Source organism: Peromyscus leucopus, chromosome 10, assembly GCF_004664715.2.
Source record: "Peromyscus leucopus breed LL Stock chromosome 10, UCI_PerLeu_2.1, whole genome shotgun sequence".
In the NCBI taxonomy this organism is placed as follows: Eukaryota; Metazoa; Chordata; class Mammalia; order Rodentia; family Cricetidae; genus Peromyscus; species Peromyscus leucopus.
The window spans coordinates 59,785,473-59,811,253 of NC_051071.1; the positions used below are offsets into that span (position 1 = coordinate 59,785,473).

At 39.2% G+C, this 25,781-nt stretch overlaps 1 protein-coding gene across 3 annotated transcripts in view; it reads left to right on the forward strand.

Annotated features, from left to right (window-relative positions):
- The window catches only part of Slain2 (SLAIN motif family member 2), a 57,097-nt gene that overhangs the window by 19,547 nt on the left and 11,769 nt on the right, over positions 1-25,781 (forward strand). For all 3 annotated transcript variants that reach the window (XM_037209086.1, XM_028860701.2, XM_028860753.2), the window contains exons 2-6: positions 3,545-3,693; positions 9,618-9,782; positions 17,317-17,478; positions 19,632-19,994; positions 20,793-20,930. In XM_037209086.1, the coding sequence (XP_037064981.1) occupies positions 3,545-3,693; positions 9,618-9,782; positions 17,317-17,478; positions 19,632-19,994; positions 20,793-20,930 (977 nt within the window). The remainder of the gene's footprint in view (positions 1-3,544; positions 3,694-9,617; positions 9,783-17,316; positions 17,479-19,631; positions 19,995-20,792; positions 20,931-25,781) is intronic.

A 25,781-nucleotide genomic window follows, 5' to 3' on the forward strand; every position in this document is an offset into this window, starting at 1 on the left:
TCTTTGGAGCCTTGTTTTGGGGAGTGAGGCTCATTGGACCTCTGTAACTTAATTTTAATAAGATAATGAGGTTTCTTTGTTAGGGTTTTTATTGTTATAACACCATGACCAAATAATAGGATTATAAGCATGTGCCACTGTTACCTGCTGGATTTTTTTTCGTTAATTTTTCTTAACTTGGTCTTGCTAAGAGCAGATCCAGACATGTGAGACATCCAGCTTATTTATCCTCTGGCAGGTACAAGTACTTTAAAACATCAACTAAAGGTTCCTCAGCCAAAGAATAATTTTGTGCCTGTGTCCTGTAGGCCTCCATTTTTAGTCTTGGAGTGGTGTCGGAGACTGAGAGTAAGAGGGCCGAGTGATAGGTAGTGGCTGTGAGCATGGAGAGGCTTCCTTTGTCTCCCTTGACTTGGAAAAGGTATTAGCTCTCAACTGCTAATGGAGGAAGGAACAGTCACTTCCCATAGCAAAGCAGGGAGAGGCAGTTTATAAGGGAAGAAGGGCTAGTGACCTTGAGACAGACAGGAGATGGAGAAACTCTGATACTTCTGACAGTGCTCTATAGTGCCATTGGCAGAAAGGAGAAAGATAGGGGTATGGATTAGCAGTGAGCAGGGGTGTGATGTTTTCATTCAATTGAGTTCAATTACTGGAGTTTTGTTCATTTAATTTATAGTAGTTGCTATATTTCAATGAAACTAAATACCTTTCAATGTACTAAAATATTTTGAAATTAAAATACAGTTTATAATACCCCAAAATTTATATTTTATCTAGCATAAACATTTTGAGGATTAGTTGTATAGTCCATTGAATTTAGTGGGTTTACAATCATCAAACCATGGCCATAGCTAAGTCCATTTAAAAGAAAGGAACCTAACACTCACTTCTATTAATGGGATATTGCAATATGGGCAGTGTGTGATATATGTGTTTGACTTCTTTTACTGAAAATATGTTTTGGGGTTTTTTTGCGTTTGTTTGTTTGTTTGTTTGGTGTTTTTTTTTTTTTTTTTTTTTTTTTTTTGAGGCCTGTTCATGTTCCTTGCATCTTTTAGCATGAGTTCTATAGCCAACAACAGACATATTATATACTAAGGTCATGTGAGATATGTGGGTAAGTTATATGAAATCAGTCAATGTAGGAAAAAGTTACATATTGAAAGTGGTGAAAATGGAGCTGGAAAGATAAGGTTAAGAACAGGTGAGGCTTTTGCAGAGGATGCATGCTTGGTTCCCAGCACCCACATGACATCTAAGAACTGGCTGCAACTCCAGTTCAGGAGATCTGATGGCCTTTTCTGGCCTTTAGGAGCACTAGGCATGCGCATACATGCATGCAGGCAAGTACTCATACACAAAAATAAATTAATCCTTAGCCAGTGAGGTGGTCCACACACACCTTTAATCCCAGGCTGAAGAAGGCAGATCTCTGTGAGTTTGAGGCCAGTATTGTCTACATAGTTCTGGGCCAGCTAGGACTGCAGTGAGACATTGCCTAAAACACAAATTGTGAAATGTCATAAAAATGGTTGTGTTGATGTTAATTATTCCCTCACAGAGATTGAACTAACAGAATCCATAGTAATAGTTACCATGATTTGTAAAGCAGGAAGCCAAGATGGAGATTTGTTACAGACATTTGCAGTACTTAGGTTGGAAAGAAAACGAATGCATGCATTGCTTTCTTTGAATTGTTAAGTTTGGACTACACTCTTGACCATCTTTGTCAAAGCTAAATGGTAGGACCAGACTAAACTACAGCAGAGGGATAGAGAGAGGGGATGGGAAAGTTTGTGTTGCTCTTGAAAGGAGTTTGTCTAATATGGTGTTGTAGAAAAATGGTGATTTAAATACTTGACCAGAACATTACTTTATGCTATTGACTTAACTTAATAAGAGTATCAGCTTCTTCTTGAGACATCTGTGTAAATACATCAAAGCAAAATGTGTTCCCTTCATAAATTCCACTCATTAATTAATGCACAAAAGATTCTCATTCAAAATCAAGTATCCACAGTGTTCACAAGGAATTACACCTAAAATAATTATTAACAACCAGTACAATCTGGACTATTGTGAGGAAGAACTCCAGTGTAGAGATTTAAGTATCCCCCCGCCACTATTTTCTTTTTTAATTGAGTAAAACCGAAATTTATTATAAGCTACAGTCGTCCTAGGGACATCCATTATATATATATATATATATATATATATATAGCGCCTCCATGGTTCTGTGGGTTGTAGTCTGATTGTACTTTATTTTATATCTAGAATCCACTTATGAGTGAGTACATACCATGTTTGTCTTTCTGGGTCTGGGTTACCTCACTCAGGATGATTTTTTCTAGTTCCATCCATTTGCCTGCAAATTTCATGCTTTCATTGTTTTTCTCTGCTGAGTAGTACTCCATTGTGTATATGTACCACACTTTTTTCATCCATTCTTCCGTTGACGGGCATCTAGGTTGTTTCCAGGTTCTGGCTGTTACAAATAGTGCTGCTATGAACATAGTTGAGCATGTATCTTTATGGTATGAATCAGCATTCCTTGGGTATATGCCCAAGAATGGTATGGCTGGGTCTTGAGGTAGTTCGATTCCTAATTTTCTGAGAAACCGCCATACTGATTTCCACAGTGGTTGTACAAGCTTGCATTCCTACCAACAGTGGAGGAGTGTTCCCTTTGCTCCACATCCTCTCCAACATTGACTGTCATTGGTGTTTTTGATCGTAGCCATTCTGACAGGTGTAAGGTGGTTTCCTAGAGTCATTTTGATTTGCATTTCTCTGATGATTAAGGATGTTGAGCATTTCTTTAAATGTCTTTCAGCCATTTGTGATTCTTGTTTTGTGAATTCTCTGTTCACAAGGAATTACACCTGAAATAATTATTAGCAACCAGTACAATCTGGACTATTCTGAGGAAGAATAGTGTAGAGATTTAAGTATCTCCCCCCCCCACCACCACTATTTTCTTTCTGTGCTCCTCTGCAGGAGCTTTCAAACACTATCCCTTTCTTCTTTCCTAAGACCAAAGTAATCTCATATGTGGTTGATGGTAAATCACTCAAAGATTTGAAATGCCAGTCTTCTCGGACACACCAGTGTTTGGGAAGACTACCCAGTAGACACTGCATCTGGCCAGCTGTGTATGTGTTTGGTAGAAAGGGAAGCAGGGAGTGGAGCCCTCCTGCTTCTCTGCTTGGTCTAATGGCATGATTACATAGGAAGTTAATCAAGTCCTGCTGGAAACATAAATCAGTTGGTGCCAAGACAGGTGATTCTTCATAGCTCTAATCACAGGAGAAAAGTAGAATCCATCTTGAGAATCCCTCTTTGGGGTTTATTTTGTGGTTGAGGTTTGGGGTAATGCTGCTTGCAGTATCATTTTCTTGCACAGTAAGTAATTGTGACTTTAAACATACTCATCACTTTGAACCAGAACAGAAAGACCCTACTTTATATATAGTCCTATGCTCAATAACGAATGTTGCCCTTTTGTGTTTTTTTGTTTGTTGTTTGTTTTGTTTTCTTCTAGGCTGTACTCATCACCAAAGAAAAAACTCACACCAATGCAGAAATCTGTTAGTCCGTTAGTTTGGTGCAGGCAAGTTTTGGATTACCCAAGTCCTGATGTGGAATGTGCTAAAAAGTCTCTTATCCACAAACTTGATCAAACTATGTCAGGTATGTTGTCTATAATTTTACTTGTAAATTCATTCGTTTTCTTTGGCCTGAATACATATACACTGTGCATATTTAGGCATGCAATTCTTGCTTGATAGCCTTTCTGAATCTCGCTGTATACCATAATGAAGGCTGGATTCATGTAATAGCAGTTTTTAAAAATCTTAGTCTCACTTTAATGGATTATATCCATGAGATTATGAATTTTAATTTTTCTAATAATGACCTAAAACTGTTTCTAAAATAAAAAATGTTTGTCTTGTGTCACTTAAAATTATCTCACATACCACACTTGGGTAAATAGATTGTGCTGAAAAATACATGTGAAGACCCAAGAGGCATCACCTCCTCACTCAAGAACTTGATTGCTCCCTGACTCTTGATGTTACTTAGCTCCCTGAGATCAGATCCCTCATCAGAATGGGGAAATGATAATGGATGTGAAAGAGCCTAGCATGGTTCCTGGCTTGTAGAAGGTGCCTGTTACTCATTTCCCTTCCCTCTCAGATGCTTCTTTCTTTTCTTTTCTTTTTTTATACTTGATATTTTAAATTGCCTTTATACTCTTCTAACAGCATTCATGAAACTTACAAACTGTGTTTATGGCTGTTTGTGCTATTTAATATAACATACCAGTGTGGGCAGAAATAGAGCAAAAGTGTTGTCACTCCTTCTTTTTTTTAAGGTTTTTTTTGGTTTTTTTGGTTTTTCGAGACAGGGTTTCTCTGTGTAGCTTTGCGCCTTTCCTGGAACTCAATTTGTAGGCCAGGCTGGCCTTGAACTCACAGAGATCCGCCTGGCTCTGCCTCCCGAGTGCTGGGATTAAAGGCGTGCGCCACCACCGCCTGGCTTAAGTTTTTTTTTAAGATTGATTTATTTATTTATGTATATGAGTGCTGTGTTTGCATGTATGCCTGCATGACGAAGAGGACATCAGACAGAACAGGGTATCAGATTCCATTACAGATGGTTGTGAGCCACCATGTGGTTGCTGGGAATTGAACTCAGGACCTCTGGAAGAGCAGCCAGTGTTCTTAATCACTAAGCCATTTCTCCAGCCCCTCTGTTAGTCTCTTTTAAAACTCACGATTTATGAAATATGAATTGGGAAGCATGATGAGTAATTCTGAATAAGTTTTTTTTTTTACCTTTTTGTATATATGTGTATTTGTATGTGGTATTCATGAGAGTGTGTACATATGTGTGTTGATACAGGTACATGCATGTATGTATGTGTATATGCATGTGGAAGCCAAAGGTTAACATTATGTTGGCTTTGTTAGGGTATCCATTGCTGTGATAAAACATCATGACCAAAAGCAATCTTGGGAGGAAAGGGTTTATTTCAGCTTATAGTTGCCCATCACCAAGGGAAGTCAGAGCAGGAACCTGGAGGCAGGAGCTGATGTGGAGGCCATGGAGGAGTACTGGTTGCTGGCTTTCTCAGCCTTCTTTCTTACAGCACCTAGAAGAACCAGCCCAGAAGTAGCATCGTATTGTGCACAGTGAGCTGGGCCCTCCCACATCAATCATCAATCAACAGAATGCATCACAAGCCAGTCTGGTAGGGGCTCTTTGTCAGCAGAGGTTCCCAATTCCAATTGACTTCAGCCTGTATCAAGTTGACATAAAAACTAGCAGTACACGTGTCTTCCTCGGTTGCTGTCCACCTTAGATTTTTGAGACAGGATTTCTCACTGAAACTTGTAGTACACCGATGCATCTATGTTGGCTGGCCATTGGAGCTCTAAAGATCTACCTTTCTCCACCTGCTCCAGCACTGGGTTTACAAATGTGTATTGCTGTGCTCAGGTTTTTATGTGAGTGCTGGGGGTCTGAACTCAGGTTCTTGTGCTTGTAGACACTTAAAAATTAAAGAAATAATCTGTGTGCATGTTGTGTAGAGCCCACAGAGACCAGAAAAGGGCATTAGATCATCTGGAACTCAAATTACAAGTGGTTATGAGCCACCATGTGGGTGCTAGGAACAGCACCAGGATTCTCTGCAAGAGCAGCCAGTGCTCTTCTTAACCACTGATCCATCCCTGCAGTCTGCAGCTCACTTGTTTTTAGTCTGTATTTGCATTACAGCTGTGTGGTTAAAAATGTCGGATTTGGCCTTATAGACGTGTGTGTTCTTTGGTTGGCGTTGCAGAAGAAGGACTAGGTAAACTTGGCATGCTCTAAGTAATGACTATTCTGTAAGTAATGGCTATTCTGTGCAAATGACTTAAGGAAGTAACTAGAGAGCTGCAGAACCTGAGTCTTTTCATCTCTGTAAGGAAGATGAAAAACAAATAGCCTATATGTGAGTTTCAAAAAGGGGTTGGCTCAGTATGAGTTCCTTTAGAATTATACTCTGGAACTTGATTTCCATTATATTCCATCTGTGATCGAGTTAAATAGGTTGTTATAAATCTGTACACAATGTGAAATAACTAAATTTTACTCAGATGATATTATTAGACATTCATAAGAGTATTCTAGGAGGATGGGGAGATAAGCCAGTGTTCTGCAGCAAGCATGAAGACTTGAGTTGAGATCCCCAGTTCCTGAAAAAGTCGAGCATACCATGCATGTGCCTGAAGTCAGAGCTGTGATTGGAGAAAGGGGATTTCTGGGGTCTGCTGGCTGCCAGCATAGTGTCAGGTTCAGTGAGAGACCCCATCTCAAGGGAGTAAGGCAGGCAGAAAGTGATAGGACACCCCTATCTTGTTAGCCGTCTACACATGCACTGACACACGTGTCCACATAGAACACACACACACACTGCACCCAGGCAGCTCTGGACAATATATGAATGAGTGGGCAGGACTATGTTTGAGTACAGTTTGATTTTCAAACAGGGAGTCGCCTGGATTTGGCTTGCAACCTGTGATTCTCCAGTTCTTGGTTTAAAACAGAGGGAACATTTGCTGGTTACTAACTACCAACCTAGACTTGTGGGGTGAAAACAAAGCTTCTCTATCTCAAAAACAGCAATTTTGAATGAAGGATTCTTTATTTTATTATAACAAGGGTATTAAAGACTAAAGAGAGCTGGGAGGTGGGTGGTATGTATCTGCAATTTTAGTATGTGCTGAATAGGAAGACTGAGTTCAAAGCCATCCTGGATTATATATCAAGTTCTAAATAAGCCTGGGCTACAGTGAAGTGAGACTTCCCACATCCATCATAGCTTAGTCCTGGAAACATGACTGACATTTACATGGATGCTTAGGGATCCAGACTCTGGCCCTCTGCTTGCACAGCAAGCCCTTTATCTACCAAGCCACCATCTCCCAGCTTCTCCTTTGAGTTTTTAGTGGAGACTTAACTCCAAAAGCCTGATTGAAGCATGGACAGCTGTGTCAAAATAAGATTGTGCAGAAAGGGTATGATAAACTCATTAGGGAAGCCAGCAAAGACCCCTTCTGAAATAGGGTCTTACTCTATAAGATAAGGTAGGTTAAAAAAATCTTTATAGCCACCTCCAAGACAGAAAAGGAAGGAAGGGAGTGTGAGTTTCTGAGACTGACCTGGAAGAAAAGAAATTCTGATTTCTATTGCTTGGGCTCTGAGGGGTTTATAAGGTAAGAACTATGTATAAAGTCAGAATATATTTAGCATCATGGGGTGGCGGGAAGTTATGAGTAATAAAAGGGATAAACAAGATATGAAGAAATAAAAGAGAAGAAAGCATTAGTAGTGATCTTTAGGTTTCCCATTTGTGTGGCAGGACATTGTCTCAGTTACTCCCCTATTGCTGTGGAGAGGCGCCATGGCCAAGGGTTAGGGAGTCTCTATGACCATCATGGTGGAGCATGGCAGCAGGCAGGCATGGCCCTGGAGCAGTAGCTGAGAGCTTACATAGTATTTGAAGGTTTGAGGTTGAAAGATTGATAACTGGAATGGTATGGGCAGATAACTGGAATGGTGTGGGCTTTTGAGACCTCAAAGCCCACCCCCAGTGACACACCTCTTCCAGCAAGACTTCACCTTCTAATCATTCCCAAACAGTTTCACTAACTGGGGACCGAGTAGTCAAACATATGAGTATATAGAGGCCATTCTCATTCAAACCACCACACTAGTTTAGAAGAAGGACCTCCCATAGTTCCCCTAGGAGAAATTGATTTGAGCGGGAAGATCATGAGTTGGATTTGGTATGTGGACTCTAGGATACATTGGTCATACTCATGGGGAAGTGTTCAAATTAAAGCTCAGAGGAAAACTCAGGACTGAGAACAAATAAGGGGAGTCTTTGGCATATTGATGCTCATTAATGTTGTAATTATTTGATGTTTCACAGGAGTACAGCATGCTGGGGATTTTAGTAAGCAAGGAAAATGCAATAAAGTAGAGGAGACTGAAATTAGCAGTTGTGGATTAGCTCAGGTTGACATTTCTGTCATCATGCTGCATAGTAGTACATAACAAACACATACAAAATTTGGTGTCTCACAGAGACTAAGTGCACATTCACACGGTCTGTTAGACAGGGAAAGGACCCGAAGACGTTTATTCTTCCTCCCCAAATCACTGTTCTGTCAGTAGGCAAACCAGAGCTTCAGCCGTCTAACTTGTTTTTCTTTATTGATCTTTCCAGTTTTTAATGTCTGTCCCTTTCTCTTTTGTTCATTCTGATTTTCTATCACTGTTTATTGCCTACTCTAGCCCATTAATCAGATTTTCCATCACCTTTCCTCTGATAGGTTTGGAACAAAGTGCTCTTTCCTCAAGATAATCCCTGAAGCTTTAGCATTGCTACTGAATATTTTGATTCAGGCTTCTGGGCATGGTATTTCAGGACTTCCATTACGTGTGTGTGTGAGAAAAAGAGAGAGAGACAGACAGAGAGAGAGAGGGAGAGGGAGAGGAGAAGGAGGGAGAGAGAGAGAGTCTCTCTGTAGTCCTGGCTGGCCTGGAACTCACTGTATAGACCAGGCTGTCCTTAAAATCATGAAACATCCACCTGCCTTTGCTTCTAAAGTGCTAGGACTATCACTTTGGCACCAGCTACTTTTTCCTAAGCTGCTTCTTCCTGTTCTTTACCACTGTAGGCTACTCATTCCTTTAGCACATGCTACATTTTAAAGGTCTCCCTCTCCCCAGCCCTTGTCTGTCTGTTCTCTACTATTAGTTTATGTTTGTAATATTGAAAAAACTGGATGGAAGGAAGAACTATCCATTTAAGGACTGATTTTTCTTGTATATGATTTCACTTGGTGTCTTAGACCCACACTGTAAGACCAGGCTGGTCTTGAATTTGTAGAGATCCCGCTCCCCTCCCGCCAGTCCTCTTTCTCTTCCTAACTAGCCCCACTTCATAGCTGTGTGTGTGTGTGTGTGTGTGTGTGTGTGTGTGTGTGTGTGTGTGTGTGTGTTCCAATGAGATTCGTTATATTTGTTGACAGGAGTGTGGAAACCTTACTAGTAGCTATCACTGAGGCAAAATGTCTTAGCATCCCCTATCACCTATTAACTGCATCGAATCCCCTAGGAGCGGCGGGGTCCCCTGAACCTCTCTTCTGTCCATGACAGGGTGTTGACAGCTGAATCATGCAGAACTCCTATGGGCAGTCATAGCTGCTGTGAGTTCAAGAGTACAACAGCCTTGTTGTTCACGGGAGCCAGCACTTCCACATCCCCTGCCTCCACCCATTCTGCCATGAGCCCTAAGCTCTGGAGGGTGATATAGATGTCCCGTTTGTGCCTTAGCTCTCAACAGTCACTTACTGTCAGCATTTGGACCAGTTACAAGTCTAGTTACTGCTGACTACTGTGAAAAGGTTCTCTACAAAGCTGACAGCAGCACTAATCTACGGACATGAACACAGTGATGTAAAAGACGATTTAATGGGTACATCGTGTCCGAAAACTTTCTGAAATGGTCATCTTTTCCTGGTTACTAAACTTGATTTTCTTCCTTTTCATTAATGCAGCTCTCAAGAGGCAAAATTTATACAATAATCCTTTCAACTCTATGAGTTATACAAGTCCTTATAGCCCAAATGCCAGTAGCCCTTACAGCAGCGGCTTCAACTCTCCATCCTCAACACCAGTGCGACCTCCTATAGTCAAGCAGCTTATACTTCCTGGAAATTCAGGTAAGGAGTGGCTTTACCTAATGGTCCTGTCTCAGAAAGAACAATTCATCACAGGGTTAGGTTCGTTTATTTAGGAAACCCTGAAGCAGTAAGAGAGAATCTCTGAGATGGACTGTTTTATGCTAGTTTCTGTACTGAGTACTAAGGGTACAAAAGCAAGTCAGTGGCTGTGCATTATCTGCATGCCATTTTCTTTGGGGGTGTACCTAAATCTGTTTTTTAAATTAGTATTTAAAATCTGGTTAAATTAAACAGGACCACAAACTTGATTCCTTTAACCAATAAAGCCTTATTTACAGCCTGATGGGGTTGTAAAATCTACAGACCTGTTTTTAAGAGTTATAGTAAGCATTGGTACTACAGTTCAGTCCTAGCATATGGTTTAATATGATTAATGTGCATATGGCACATTTATGCCCAGAGCAATAGGTGCTGTGCTAGGCGTGAGGAGGACAGACTACTGTGGCTTGGGCGTCTGTTCTGGTCTCCTGCTACTGACACTTCTCTTGGGTACCGTGGTCTTCTCTAATTCATCACATCACTCTTATTGCCTTCTTTGATAACTTGTGAGTATGCTGTGTAGCTGTGGGTGTGTGCATGTGTGTGCACTGCATGGGGTGTCCACAGGTTGATACCAGGTGTCTCTTCTTTCATTTTCCACCTTAGTTTTGAGACAGGCTCTGGCCGATGAGCTCCAGAAACCCACCTGCCTGCTGGCCCCCTGTGCTAGTTTACAGATTCTGCTGCCACTCGGTGGTGTATAGCAATAGGGGCTGACCTTTAACCTCGAAGAGGCAACCAAGGGCAACAGCAGTAGTTGATACTGTTTTGGAAGTCACTTGAAATACCCTGAGCAACCATTTGAATGGAAGTTTTGTCGTTGGTTCCTGTTGGGGAGCATTGTTAGCCCAAGTGGCTTAGCTTCCTTTCAGCTGTCCTGTCTATCTCTATATATGTATACACATATGCATATGTTATAGTACATATAATTGTAGATGATCTCTATATATGTATACACATATGCATATGTTATAGTACATATAATTGTAGATGATCTCTATGTATACACATATGCATATGTTATAGTACATATAATTGTAGATGACTATAAGGGAATAGGATTTTTGAGGTGATCAAACAACCTTGGGGTTGACTGCCTTCCTCTTTCTTCAGTGTTGATGTCCCTCCCCATTCCCAGTGGAGCCCCTCCTCCCCATTTTCCTGCCCCACTTTGTCATTGGTCAGTCCCATCTTAGAGCTTCCCTGATCCATGGCTCCCTTATACTTGGCTGGTTTTTCGGTGACTCCAGGTTTATATATTCACATCTGAAGATTTGGAGCTAGGAATGGCAGAGGAGAAAACATGTGGCATTTGTCTTTCAGAGTCTGAGTTACCTCACTCAATATGATCTTTTCTAGGACCATATATTTACCTTCAGGTTTCATTTTTTACAGCTATATAGTATTCCATTGTATATGTGTACCACATTTTCATTACTCATTCATCAGTTGAAGGACATTTAGGTTGTTTCATTTTCTGGCTCTTGAGTATAGGGCAGCAAAGAACATGGCTGAGCAAGTTTCTACAGAGTGATGTTAAGTCCTTTAGGCATAGGCCAAGCAGTGATATGGCTGGATCATATGATAGACTTATTTTTAGCTTTTTGAAGATTCTCCATACTGATTTTCAAAGTGCACCCACAAGTTTATATTCCCACCAGCAGTGAATGAGGAGTCCTCTTTCTCCACAATCTTGCCGGTATTTGTTACAAGTTTTGTTGCTCTTAGTCATTCTGAATGGGGTAAGACAAAATCTCAAACTTGTCTTTTCCTAATTGCTAAGGATAATGAACACTTTTTGATATATTTTGACTTCTTTGATTGTGAACACTCTGTTCAGATGCCTAGCCCGTGTTTTAATTGGGTCACTTGTTTCCTTCCTTCTGATTTTTGAGTTCTTTGTATATCCTGGATATTTAGTCTTCTATCATGTATGGCTGGCAGAGATTCTCCCCCATTCTGGGGGGTTCTTCTTCACTTGCTTATTCTTAGCTGTGCAGAAGCTTTTTAGTTTCTTTTGTTGAGGTTTGTTGGCTTGTTTGTTTTTGTTTTTTGAAACAGGCTCTCTATGTAGCCCTGGCTATCCTGGACCTCACTATTTAGACCAGCCTGGCCTTGAACTCACAAAGATCCACTTGTTTCTGCCTTCTGAGAACTGGGATTAAAGACATGTGTCACAATGCCAAGCCTACTTTTTTAGTTCTATAAGGTCTTGCTTTTCAGTTGTTGGCCTTAATTGCTAGACAAGAGGGTCCCATACAGAAAGTTCTATCTTACCCTTATATCTTGTAGGGTATTTCCTATGTTTTTTTCTAGCAGTTTTACTATTTTGGGTTTCAAATTGAGGTCTTTGATCTGCTTCAAGCTAATTTTTGGGTGGAATGATAGATACAGTTCTAATTTCATTCTTCTATTTGTGGACATCTTGTTTTCCCAGCATCAGTTGTGAGAAGATGCTGTCTTTTCTCTAGTGTGTGTGTTCCTCTTTGTCACATATCAGATGGCTGTAGTTACATGTACTACATGTCTTCTATTCTATTCCGTTGGTATGCACATCTAGTTTGTACCATATTGTTTTTATTATTTTTATTATAACTCTGTACTACATCTTGAAGTCTGGAATGGCAAGCCCTTCAGTATTATTCTTTTTGTTAATGATTGCTTTGGCTGTCTGGGGTCTTCTCTGGCTCCATATGAATTTTAGGATGGTTTCCTATTTCTGTGAAGAATGTTGTGGGTATTTTGATTGGGATTGTATTATTGGATCCGTAAATTACTTTTAGTAGGATAGCTGTTTTTACCATATTAATTTTAGTGATTCATGAACACAGTGTCTTTCCATTTTCTAGTGGCTTTCTCAATTTTATTCAGAGATTTGAAGTTTTTTTTTATTGTGGAAGTCTGTCACCTCCTTGGTTAGGTTTATTCCAAGATATTTTAATGCTAATGTAAATGGGAGTGTGTCCGTCGTGACCTCTTTCTTAATATGTTTGTTGGTGGTGTATAGAATTTTTGTAAATTGATTTTGTACCTTGTCTCTGCTGAAATTGTTCATTGTAGAAGTTTTCTGGTTGAATTTTTTGGGATCTCTTAATACACGGTATCATACTATCTGCAAATAGGGATATTTAACTTCTTTTCTTATTTGTCTCATTTTAATTTCCTTCTCTTGCCTTACTACTCTGGCTAGTGGTTCCACCACTATATTGAAAAGGAGTGAGGATAAGTGAACAGCCCTGTCTCATTCCTGATTTTGATGGGATTGCTTCAAGTGTATCTCTGTTTATCATGATGTTGGCTTCAGGCTTAGGAGGTATGCCCCTATCAGCCCCACATTCTCTAGGACTTTCTTCATGAAAGCATGTTAGAGTTTGTCTAAGGCCTTTTTTGCATCTATTCAGATGATTATGTGATTTTTGCCTTTCAGTCCATTTATATGACTTATGATTATTGACTTACATATATGTTGAGCCATCCTTGAATTTCTGGAAAAAGCCAACATGATCATGGTGATGACCTTCTTGATATGTGTCTATATTTGGTTTGCTAATATTTTATTGAATTTTGCATCTGTGTTCATCAGGGATACTGATCAGTCTGTACTTCCTGTTTTTTGTTGTATCTTTCCTGGTTTGAGTATTAGAGTAATACAGTTTTTATAGAACAAGTTTGGAGTGATTCTTCTACATATATATATTTTGTAATACTTTGTCGGGGTGATGGTGCATGCCTTTAATCTCAGCACTTGGGAGGCAGAAGAAAGCAGATCTCTGTGAGTTCAAGGTCAGCTTGGTCTACAGAGTGAGTTCCAGGACAGGCTCCAAAAGCTACACAGAGGAACCCTGTCTTGAAAACCCAAAATAATAATATTAATAATAATTTAAGAAGTATTCATTGTAGTTCTTTGACTGTTTCGTAGAATTCTGATGCGACTTCATCTGGTTCTGATGTGACTTCATCTGGACCTGGACTTCTTTTTAGTTGGAAAGCACTTTATTACTGTTTCAGTCTCCTCCTGTCTCAGGAGTCTGTTTAAGTTGTTGATCTCTTCTTGGTTTAACTTTGGTAGTTTAGGTGAATCAAGGAATTCATCCATTTCTTTCAGATTTTCCAACTTAATGAAGTGCATGTTTTCAAATTATTCACTTATAATAATCTGTATTTCTTTGATGTCATAATATTTCCCTGTTCATTTTTTATTCTGTTCATTTGACTCCTCCTTTTCCCTCTATCCTCCCTCCATCTTCTTGCTCTCTCTCCCTCCCTCTCCTTCTCATTCCCTCTTTCTCTTCTCTCTGAGTAGTTGGACCAAGGGGGCCTTGATACGTCTTATAAAAGAACCAGCTCTTAGATGAATTGATCCTATGTATTATTTTCTTAGATTTTTATTATATCTTGCCATCTCCTGGGTTTGAGTTGGTTACATTATTAAGATATGCATCTTTAATGTAGACACTTAAGGCTATAACTTGCCTCTTAGGACTGCTTTTAATGTGTCACAGCTTTTGTTGTATTGTGTTTTTATTTTCATTTTCATTTAGTTACAGGAATATTTTGATTTCTTGATTTTTTTTTTTCCTTTGACCCACTCATCGTTCATTAAGGAGTTATTTATGCCATGGAGTTTTTTGTAGTAGTTGTTTTAAATTTTGTCTAATTAGGATTCTATGTGCTCCCTGTCTCTGTATGGATGGATATGTCTTTCCTTATTTTGTAAAGTTTTCCTCTATGAGCTTGTTAAATCTGGTTTATGTCATTGACCCTGAGATTCTCCTCCCTCATCTATGCCTGTAATTCAAAGATTTGGTCTTTTGATGGTACCACATTTCCTGAATGTTCTTTTTCTGTGCTTGTATAATTTTTTTCATGTTCTTATTTTTATTTAGATCCTCTTCAAGTCCTGATATCTATCTTCTGCCTGATTCATTTCTATTTGTAAGGCTTTCCAGAGTTTTCTAATTGGAATACTGAAATTTTCAATTCCATCTTCATTTTAGCTTGTGTTCTCTTTTTTTTTTTTTTTTTTGTTTTTTTTTGTTTTTTTGTTTTTTTGTTTTTCAAGACAGGGTTTCTCTGTGTAGCTTTGCGCCTTTCCTGGGACTCACTTGGTAGCCCAGGCTGGCCTCGAACTCACAGAGATCCGCCTGGCTCTGCCTCCCGAGTGCTGGGATTAAAGGTGTGCGCCACCACCGCCCGGCTAGCTTGTGTTCTCTTTAATGCTTCTATCTTTCTTGAGTTCAGTTTTCAAATCCTGAATTACCTTTGTGTTTTCATACAGCCATGCATTTATTTTCTTCTGTTATTGTTAATCTCTTGGAGGTCAATGAAGTGTTTGTGCCTTTAAAATTCTAATCCGTTGATAAAGTTTATGATTATCCTTTTAAATTCTGTGTCTTGGAATTCACCTAGGAAGCTCTCGTTAGAGAACACTTACATAGTTTTAGTGGGTTTGAAGGAAGACATGTCTTGCCCACTCATGTTTTTGTATTTGCAGTTTGAGTTGAGCATGTGGGCTTCTTTCTTTGTTTTTGTGTCTGATGGGATAATCTGGCCTTCCTTAGATTGGGCCAGTGTAAGAAATGTGTGATTTGAGCTAGGTTAGGTAAAGGTGATGGATGAGCTGTTTAATTGACCTTGCAAAGATGGTCTCCAAACCATGGGTCTGGAACTAGGGCTTTGGGCGTAGAAATGGCAGCAGGCAGAGAGAAGGATGAGTAAGGAAAGGAGGGTCAATGGTGGCTCTCTAGAAAGTAGGTCACTGATCTGGAAGTAGGCCCGTGGGTGTGGAGGTTGCTACAGACAGAAGGGTAAAGTTGGGGGGGGATAAGAAAGGGATTCAGCTACTTACTCGCAAAAGTGGTTCTTGGACAGAGAGGAATCTCAGGTGAGTCTGGAACTGTGCTTGTGGGGAGTTGACTATAATAGTGAAAATTTTGGAAAACTAGATGGACTGTAGCCCTAGCACTTGGGCTAGGCTACATAGTAAGTTCAAGAACAGTTTATATTACAAAGTAGAACCCTATCTTTAAAAAAAAAAAAGCTACAGGGCTGGAGAGTTGGCTCAGAGTTAAGACTGCTCTTCTAGAGGACCTCTGTTCAATTTCCAGCACCCACATAGCAGCTCACAGCTGTCTGTAATTCCAGTTCCAGGGGACCCAGCACCCTTACCCGGACATACATGAAGGCAAAACAACATGCACATAAAATATAGATAAATAAATGAATAAATAACAGATTTTTTTAAGCTACAAACTGGCAGCATGTTCTTAATCAGTCTGTATTAGACATCTTAGTGGGGAGAGTGTTGAGCCTTTCTCATTTCTTCAGAGACGGGTCCCCATGAAAGTGTCCCTGGGAAAAACGCCAGGTTCTTGCCGGTGTGCATTCCTTGTCCCTGCACAGTCTCCTGTCCTCCGCTTGGTCTAGGCGAGAGAGAGAGTGCCTTTGAAAACTCTGCTTGTTTTCCTGCTGCCATCTATTGCACTTCACTATCAAACGTCAGAACATTCTGGATTCTCCTTTCTAATTTGGCAAGCATGACATCATGTAGGACAAATTGACCTAGTGTTCTTTTTTTTCTGGTTCTCAAATGTCTAAGAAATCTACTTTTTCTTTTTTTTCCTTTTTTGGTTTTTCAAGACAGGGTTTCTCTGTGTAGTTTTGGTGTCTGTCCTGGATCTTGCTCTGTAGACCAGGCTGGCCTTGAACTCACAGAGATCCGCCTGCCTCCCAGTGCTGGGATTAAAGGCATGCACTACCACCGCCCGGCAAGAAATCTGCTTTTCTCAAATTAGTTTTGTTTTTTAAGAAAAGTAAATTTTTTCTTCAAGGAGAAGATTATGGTGCTAATGACTGACTTTGAAAGGAGAAAGCACTACATCATTTACTTACAGAATGGTTTCCCTTAGTATCTTGTAAAAAGATGAAAGCCTCTAGATCAGTGGTTCTCAACCTGTAGATTATATGACCCCTTTGGGCAGCAGTTCTTAACCTATAGGTTAACCCCCCTTTCATGGGGGTCTCCTAAGACCCTCTGAAAACATGGATATTTACATTACAGTTCATAACAGTAGCAAAATTGCAGTTATGAAGTAGCAACAAAAGTAATGTTTGGTTGGGGCTCACTATAACATGAAGAACTGTATTAAAGGGTCGCAGCATTAGGAAGGTTGAGAACCACTGATCTAGCCTATAGGTACTGAATCAGCTGCTTTGCAGGCACTGGCTGAAAGCTATATAATAGTTTTGTGGGAAATGAGGTAAGTTATACTTGTAAGATGTTTTGTATTTGTGACATAGTATGTAAAGGAGTCTCCATATCTCTTTTTCTCCCTAATGGGGTCAGTTTCTAATTTCAGTTTTGAGAGTTTTGTACGTGTAAATGGAACTGAATCAAAGGATGTAATTACTTGCAACAGATGTTTAACTCGGTTTTTCTCTTACCAAGGTTTGATGTGTTCTCCTTTTTCTAAAGGTAACTTCAAAAGTTCATCAGATAGAAATCCTCCACTCAGCCCTCAATCCTCTATAGATAGTGAGTTAAGTGCTTCAGAATTAGATGAAGATTCAATTGGATCCAACTACAAGCTAAATGATGTAACTGATGTGCAGATTCTAGCCCGGATGCAGGAAGAAAGTAAGTTTTAATTGTTAAAATTGAGGGTTTTTTGTTACTATACAAGTTTGTTGTACATATTAAATTTATTATATGTATTTTAAAGTGTTATGAAAAATAGTAAGATGGTGAAAGTATAAATATTGAAGTAGACATTTCAGAGAATAGTGCCACATATGTATTTGCTTTCAAATATTGTTTTATATAAAACAGCTTTGCTGTAGGAAGGACAAAGGCTTATGAGGCTTGACTTCTGTGAATGGTGTTGGTACCTACAGGTGGTAAATTCTCATCCTTGTCATTGTTACTCTGTAGCTTTTAGTGTGTTTCTAATGGCCCCTAGGAAGCCTTTGTACCTTTTTGTTTACTACTCTTCCATGAAATTGTAATATCATAGTTACACTCTCTATCTGCCCAAGTACTGTAAGAGCCCCAAACTCCTATGATATCTAATGTCTTTGTTGCCTCTGGCACCCCCAAAGTATACATAGACAAAAATTTTTCATACTTATTGATGATGTATGCCCTGGCTGTCTTTGAATGCAGAAGGTGGTGGTGGTGCTATTCTTGGAACACACTAAACTATATCTGATCCCTGCAACGTCTCGGTGAATTCTGTGTCAGAATCTAACAGTGGCTAATACTTGAAGAGCTTTTGGTTGTACCTGGATGCATGATGTCTTGTAAAACATGTTGTAAGTTTTATCAGGCTCTAGCTTTTAGGCAACTGCAGAATGTTTCTTCATCCACTGAATCATTTCCACTTTAGTATGGCCTCCTCTGGAAAAAGGAAGAGCTTCGTGCTACCTTGACTCGCCTAAAACACTAATGGCGTGACACAGCTTTCTTCTTTGATTTTCTGTCTCTCCTCATTAAGTTAAAGGTGGAGTCAGTAAGAGGCTGGAAAAGACAGCCTCTTAAAGCGAATGCTGCCTGATTCCACACTGTAGAACAAACTCCGCTTTTACTTTGGATGCTGACTTCTGTGGAGAGCTCAGCAAGCTATTTACTGTAGCCTTGATGCTGTGTTTTGGTAACAGATAATAAAAATGTTAGCTTTATTGTCCTTTAATAGTTCTTTCTAAGCCATTCATACACATGAATATTTATTTTCCTAGTAAATAAAAATTTGATACCAAAACATACATGATGCCTACTTGAAAACAACTTCCTGCCCTCCTTTTTTTAAAGCTGTGGTTTTATTTTTATAGCATGGCTCTTCTAAGATTTGTATATAGCAGTTAAAAATTAGAATTACATATTGGTCAGTTACATACCTGGTCAAGTGTCTTAGTTTTTACAGTGAGAAATCGAAATTCTGTGGTGATTGTGATTTACTTAAAGCTCTCCTTCATTACTGGAGAGGAGGCATTGGGCTCTGACTTCCATTTCTAAAACAATGCTCTCTATTGCTTGCTGGCTTCTCTTATTGCTGTTTGCTGTAGCTGGACAGTAAGTAACTCAGTTACTACCATGCTTCTCAGACCTACAGGGCCACATGAACCTAGAAGTTCTAAGACTTTGGAGGGGTTACTTCTTTATTTTGTAGTTCGTGGGGATTCACCTCCTGTGTGCTCTTCACTGAACTACTCTCCAGGGATTTGTGGCCTTAAAAGATGCCCTAGTTCTCGCCCCTTCGATAGCAGTTTCTGTGCATAAAGAAATGACATGAAGGACTGATTCTGACTGTAAGGTCCCTTTAGTGGATGCCAGTAGCTAGCAGGACTTGCTGAAGATGTACTTAGATTCCTCCCCACCCCCATTATGACTTCAATCTAAAGGTTTGTTTGCTAACTAATATATGCTGTTCACTGCCTACATAGGAATTCTCCCTCGGTGTTCCTTCAGTCCACGTTTGGGTTTCTGTGTGTAAAGTAGAACTGGATTTTTGTTTGTTTTAATTTATGGCTTTACCTTGTTACTCAGACTCTAGATTGAAGAAATCTTGAAATTAAACAAATAGTACATTTGTATTTAGTTTAAAAATAACTTTGAGATGTAGTTTATGTATCTTCACATAGAAGGCTGTCTAGAAGTAGAAAAGGAACTTGTCTTTGTACTTTACAACTTTAAACTTTAAGTCTTCTCAGAGGTAATCATTTACTTAATTTTTTAAAAATGTAAGTGTTTGAAAATACAGTCAAAGAAATAAATAATGCATTCATTGTTGCTAGGTCTCCGGCAGGAATATGCAGCCACCACCTCCCGGCGCAGTTCTGGTTCATCTTGCAATTCTACAAGGCGGGGCACTTTTAGTGATCAAGAGCTGGATGCACAGAGCTTGGACGATGAAGATGATAGTATGCACCATGCCGCCGTATACCCTGCTGTGAACAGGTTTTCTCCATCACCACGCAATTCACCCCGACCGTCTCCTAAGCAGTCGCCTCGCAATTCACCTCGCTCACGCTCTCCTGCCCGGGGGATAGAATACAGTAGAGTATCTCCACAGCCTATGATTAGCCGTTTGCAGCAACCTCGCCTTTCCCTCCAAGGCCATCCCACAGATTTACAGACAAGCAATGTTAAAAATGAAGGTAAGACAGAAGAGTTTGGGGAATGAGGTGTCCATATGTTAGTGTAAAAAGAATGCATTCTTCCCCAATTTTTTTTTAATGTTAATCATGTTCACCATTTTATTAATGCAAACATGAGGAGAAAGTAAATGTCACTTTAGGAAACGAAGTATCTGTCAGTTACTAATGTGATTCCCAAGCCAGACTGCAGGGCCAAGTGGACATGGGAATTCTTTTTTTTTTTTTTTTTTTTTTTTTTTTTTTTTGGTTTTCCGAGACAGGGTTTCTCTGTGTAGCTTTGCGCCTTTCCTGGAACTCACTTGGTAGCCCAGGCTGGCCTCGAACTCACAGAGATCCACCTGGCTCTGCCTCCCGAGTGCTGGGATTAAAGGCGTGCGCCACCACCGCCCGGCAGACATGGGAATTCTTAAGGGGTTTGTTTTATTTCACTCATGGAGTAGACTTTATTTCTTTAGATTTGATTATATAATTTATAGTTTCTTTAAGGGTGCTGTTATTTCATCCATTTATAGCCTCTAAGTTAGATTGTTTTCTCTTTCTTTCTTTCTTTCTTTCTTTCTTTCTTTCTTTCTTTCTTTCTCTCTCTCTCTCTCTCTCTCTCTCTCTCTCTCTCTCTCTCTCTCTCTCTCTTTACTTTTTTCTTTTTTAATATTTCCTGTTACTTATACAGTATACAGAAAGAAATGTTTAAATATATCATTTTACTTCAAATTATACTTAATATCTGAAAGAATGGTTTGATTTTTGTTTTGTTGTTGTTGTTGTTACTATCATTCATTTCAAATCCCACTGTTGTAGAAAAACTCCGACGCAGTCTTCCAAACCTGTCCCGGACATCAAGCTCACAAGCTGACTCGGTGAGAAGCAGCAGAAGTGATTCCAGTTTCCAAGTGCCAAACGGAGGGGTGCCTCGGATGCAGCCTCAGGCCTCAGCCAGTGAGTACCTCCTTCCCTCTGAAATGGAAGTCAGAGAACCGACCGCATTCTGTGCTGGGTGGTGGTTAAGCCATTGCTGCAGTATATTCTGTATGGCCAGCAAGGTGGCTCAGCCGGTAAAGGCACTTGTTGGCAAGCCAGCAACCTGAGTTCACTACCTGGAGCTCACGTAGTAGAAAAGGAAAAGTGGCATCTAACCTCTACGCCTGCACCTTGGTGGATACAGCACTTCCTTCTGCCTGCCAGGGACTAAATACAGAATTTTAAATAATGAATAGAGTAAAACTAAAGAGATAATATTGTAATAAAATGTAAAAATTGTCTCTGTAAAATATTTAATTCTAACCAGTTTTTTATAATTGCGTGACACTCTCTGTGGTTTCTACTTCTGATCACCAAAGATCATCTTTGTTTTGTTTTCTTTTCTGGTTTTTAGTTTTGAAACAGGATCTCTCTGTATAGCCCTGGCTGTCCTGGAACTCACAATGTAGACCAGGCTAGCCTTGAACTCACAGCGATCCTCTTGTCTCTGCCACCCAGTATGGGATTAAAGGTGTGCACCACCACTCTCAGTTAAGATCATCGTTTTCAGTAGATGATACTGTATAATTTAAGGCTCCTAAGGAATGCATGTGTTACCATAGAAATGCCTGTATTTATTTAACATAATTCTTGTCACAAAGTAAAAAGTCAAGCATTTATTACAAATAAAGATTGAATAAAAATTTTTAACATCTGTCTTTAAAGAGGATAAGCTTTGCTTTTTTTCTAGAAGTAAGCAGTCGTCGCTATCCACGTATGTATCTTATAAAATAGATTTTCTTTGAAAATCTCCCCTTTTAGACTTTCTAGAGCTGGAGGAATAGCTCAGTGATAGTACATGATGATCATGTATGAGACCCTGGATTTTATCCCCAATGCCACAGAAGTAAAACGTTAAAGTTTATTATTACATATTTTAGGCCATATCATAATAAAAGTAATTAGTTTTCCAATAATATAGTCTATTAAATCTATAACAACACTGAACTTGTGAACTTCTTTGCAAAATGGAAGTATTTTATAGGGATTTGTATAGTCTCACTTAACACCTGCATCTGTTCATATAAAATTTTTAGTTTTCATTTGGTTAATCTCTGCCAAGGATGTATTTGTAAACAGTATAATATTTAATCAGTGTAGATGTCAGATTAATCCATATTTCTAATTTGACTTGTAATAGAGGTTAAAATTTGAGGTAATAAGTTACCAAAACTACCATTTTTTTTTAAAGAATTGATCAACATTTTTTTATTTAAATTATTTGGGGAATTAACTATTGAGTTAAATCTGAACTCAAATAGAATAAATGAATTTGAGGCCTGGCCTGGTAGTTTATGCCTTTAACCCCAACACTCAGGAGGCAGAGTAGGCATATCTGTGAGTTCAAAGCCAGCCTGGTCTACAGAGTAAGACCCAGCTACACGCTGACTGTAAATTTGTTTTTGGTGGCCAGTCACCAAAATACTAACCAAGGAATATGATAGGTCTTTCTTCCTAGAGGTAATTTTTTTAAATCTCTAGTTGTAATGTTTGCCTTTATTTTATGACAAGAAGTATTGTGACAAGGCATTTCTACTCTAGCATGACATAGATTCCTTAAAAGCTTTAAATTGTTCAGTATTGTACATTAAAAATGATGAGATTGGGGGGGGAAGGGTAGAATAGCACTAGAACCTTAAACTTAAAACCGCAGCAGCTTTTTCAGAGAGCATTAACAAAAGCAGCAACAAGCCTTCAGAAGTACCCAGTAAAACCATGTGAGTTCTTAACCAAGAAAATGAATACCCCAGCAAATATCAGACACTCAAACAAGAGTGTTGAGGATAGTTTAATGGAAAGAAAGTAGTGAGATTGGTAAGTGTTACAGAGACACATGCAGCATAAACAAAGACCAAACCAGGACACAGTGATAACTTCTGAGTCACGTTGGTCGAACAGAGCCCAAGTCAGTGATGCATGCATGGCTGCACATTAGCAGCAGTGTATTAGTAACACCTGTGCATTGCACACAGGCTTACTAAAATAGGGCTGTGGTTTGAAACATTTGCTGCTTACCAACTAAGGTAGGCATGTGTATACATAATTAAACCAATCAAGGGGTCTGGAAAGGTGGCTTTTCACTTAAGAGGACTGGGTACACCTTCCAGAGGACCTGAATTAAATTCCCAGCTTCCACCTGACTGCTATGACCATCTGTAACTCCAGTCTCAGGGCATCCAGTGCTCACTTCCAGCCTCCTTGAGCACCAGATACACACATGGTACACAGATAGTCATGCAAGCAAAACACCCATACATTAAAAAAAAAAAATTAAGGCCGGGCGGTGGTGGCGCACGCCTGTAATCCCAGCACTCGGGAGGCAGAGCCAGGCGGATCTTTGTGAGTTTCAGGCCAGCCTGGGCTACCAAGTGAGTTCCAGGAAAGGCGCAAAGCTACACAGAGAAACCCTGTCTCGAAAAACTGAAAAAAAAAAAAAATGAATTTAAAAGGAGAGTTTGAACTTGGTTATCTTTGAAATAGAGGATAGTATGTTTTATGTCTTTAAACCCACAAGTTAATTTGACACGTGAAAATATCTTGTTTTGGGGGGCTTCCCCCTCAGACACTTACCCAATACCAAAAAACAGCCTACAATGTTAATGTGGCATTAAATACAGTCTAAGTGAATCATAATCCTCACAGGCATTACAGCCATGTTTTTACAGCATCTCTGCAGGGTTGAAACATTGGTACTTCACCTTCAAGCATGCTATTGTGCTTAGTTTGAATTATTAAGATCTGGATTTTTTCAAAATTCCACATGATTAATCTCCAAACAGCCTCCTGTGTGATAAAACCAGCTCTGCCTAAATCCTCTATGCTCATCCCATTACATAGAGCTTTATGACAAGGAACAGATAGATTGGAAGGAAGCCTAGGACTAAAATAATATATCTATTAACAGATGTCAATAAAAAACATATTAAAGTTTTTTTTAATTACCTGACGTCTCTAGCAATAGAATTGCCATTATATAGTCACATTAATATCCTAGAGTTATTTTTCATTTCTTCCTAGTAGTTGATAACTAAGGAAAAGGTATTGGGAAAACATAATGGTTTTCCCATTATTAGTTCAGTATGTGGAAAATATATGTGCAATTTTACAAAGTTGCATTTCAGCATTTGATAGAAATTATATAGGCAGAAAGAATTGGATCATCATCCTTTTTAAAACTGCATATTCTGGCCAGGCAATCAATGGTGACGCACACCTTCAATCCCAGCACTTGGGAGGCAGAGGCAGGTGGATCTCTGAGTTCGAGGCCAGCCTGGTCTATAGAGCTAGTTCCAGGACATCCAGGGCTACCCAGAGAAACTCTGTCTTGAAAAACAAAAACAACAACAACAACAACAACAACAAAAAACTATATATACTTGTTTACTTACATTTGCAGCTACAATAACACTTACTTACAATTAAAAATGTCCACAAAAGCACTACACAATGTATTTGGAAAATAGAAAATCCAAAATATTAACAAAACTTAATTTTAAGTATACTGTATAAAAATTTAGATTTGTGTTTGAAGTTAATAATCATAAATTTTTAAGATCTATTTTCTTGAAGTTTTATATATTTTTGATAAAATACATGTATAATTGTGATTTTTATATATAGTAATGTAATATAATTTTCATAATTTTTATTTCAGTGAAACTTTAATATTATCAAGGTCTATGTAAAAGTATAATAACAATTTTATGTATTTTATGTAAGGAACTGGTACATTTCACTGTAAACCTCAGTTACTAGTGTTTGAATAGCTGTTTTACTTTGTTTGAAGTGGTTCTTTCTTCAGCTGGGAATGGTAAAGCTTTGGCTCTCTCACGTGCTGCTGTGCATGACGCTGACCTTGCAGGGCTGCTGATCTCTGCCCACTGGGCCACTTCTTTCGCCTTGTCACTGTGCCAGGCACAACTTTTATATGCTTCTTTGCTGTGGCTGTATTATTGTGGATGCTGGCATTCAAATATGGGTATTATGACAGTGCTAATATATTTTCAACTTTTATATTTGTAAAATGTGAGTAACTTAAAAAGTTTAAGAAAACCAGAGCATTTTCTCAGTTTCTTCAATTAAAGGGAAAGGCGTTATCAGAGGCAGGATTTTTCAAAAGGACAATAACTTGCTTCCTAACATTGCCAGAGTATTAGCTTAAGTTTGGTATTCAGAAAAATATAGGAATTACTGGCTTATAAGTGAGGAAAAGGAATAGATAAAAACCTCAAGACAGTCTTTATATATATATATATATCTCCAAAGTTTGATTACTATTATAATGTCTAAGGTATTTTTACATTATTATAGCATTTGAGTTTCACAAATACACATTAATTTCTGTAGAGAGCAGGGTTCCCTGTAGTCAAGTTAATTACACAGGACCACATATCTACAGAGTGACAGGTATTCCCAAACTGTTCAGTCCCCCAGCACCTCCCACTGCCGCCTGGAGACTGCGCCCAGCCTAACATGCATGCTTAGACCTCTAGGAAACACTCTTGGGTGGCTCTAGTGGGGCATGATTTGAGACTGAACTGTAGGTGATTCGCCCAGTACAGGATCAGTTTTATACGGATACAGAGTGTGCCCCCGAGGAAGCATGTAGGAACAATACTGTGCTCTGTTCCACTCACCCACCGAAGTGTCTGGGTGGCTGATAACCTGTATGTAGCTGGCCTTCTAAGGTCAACAAGGAAGGACTTTTTCCTCAAGGTTTTACCTGCTACCAAAGTACTAATGGTTATTCTCTAGTTTTGCATTATTTTG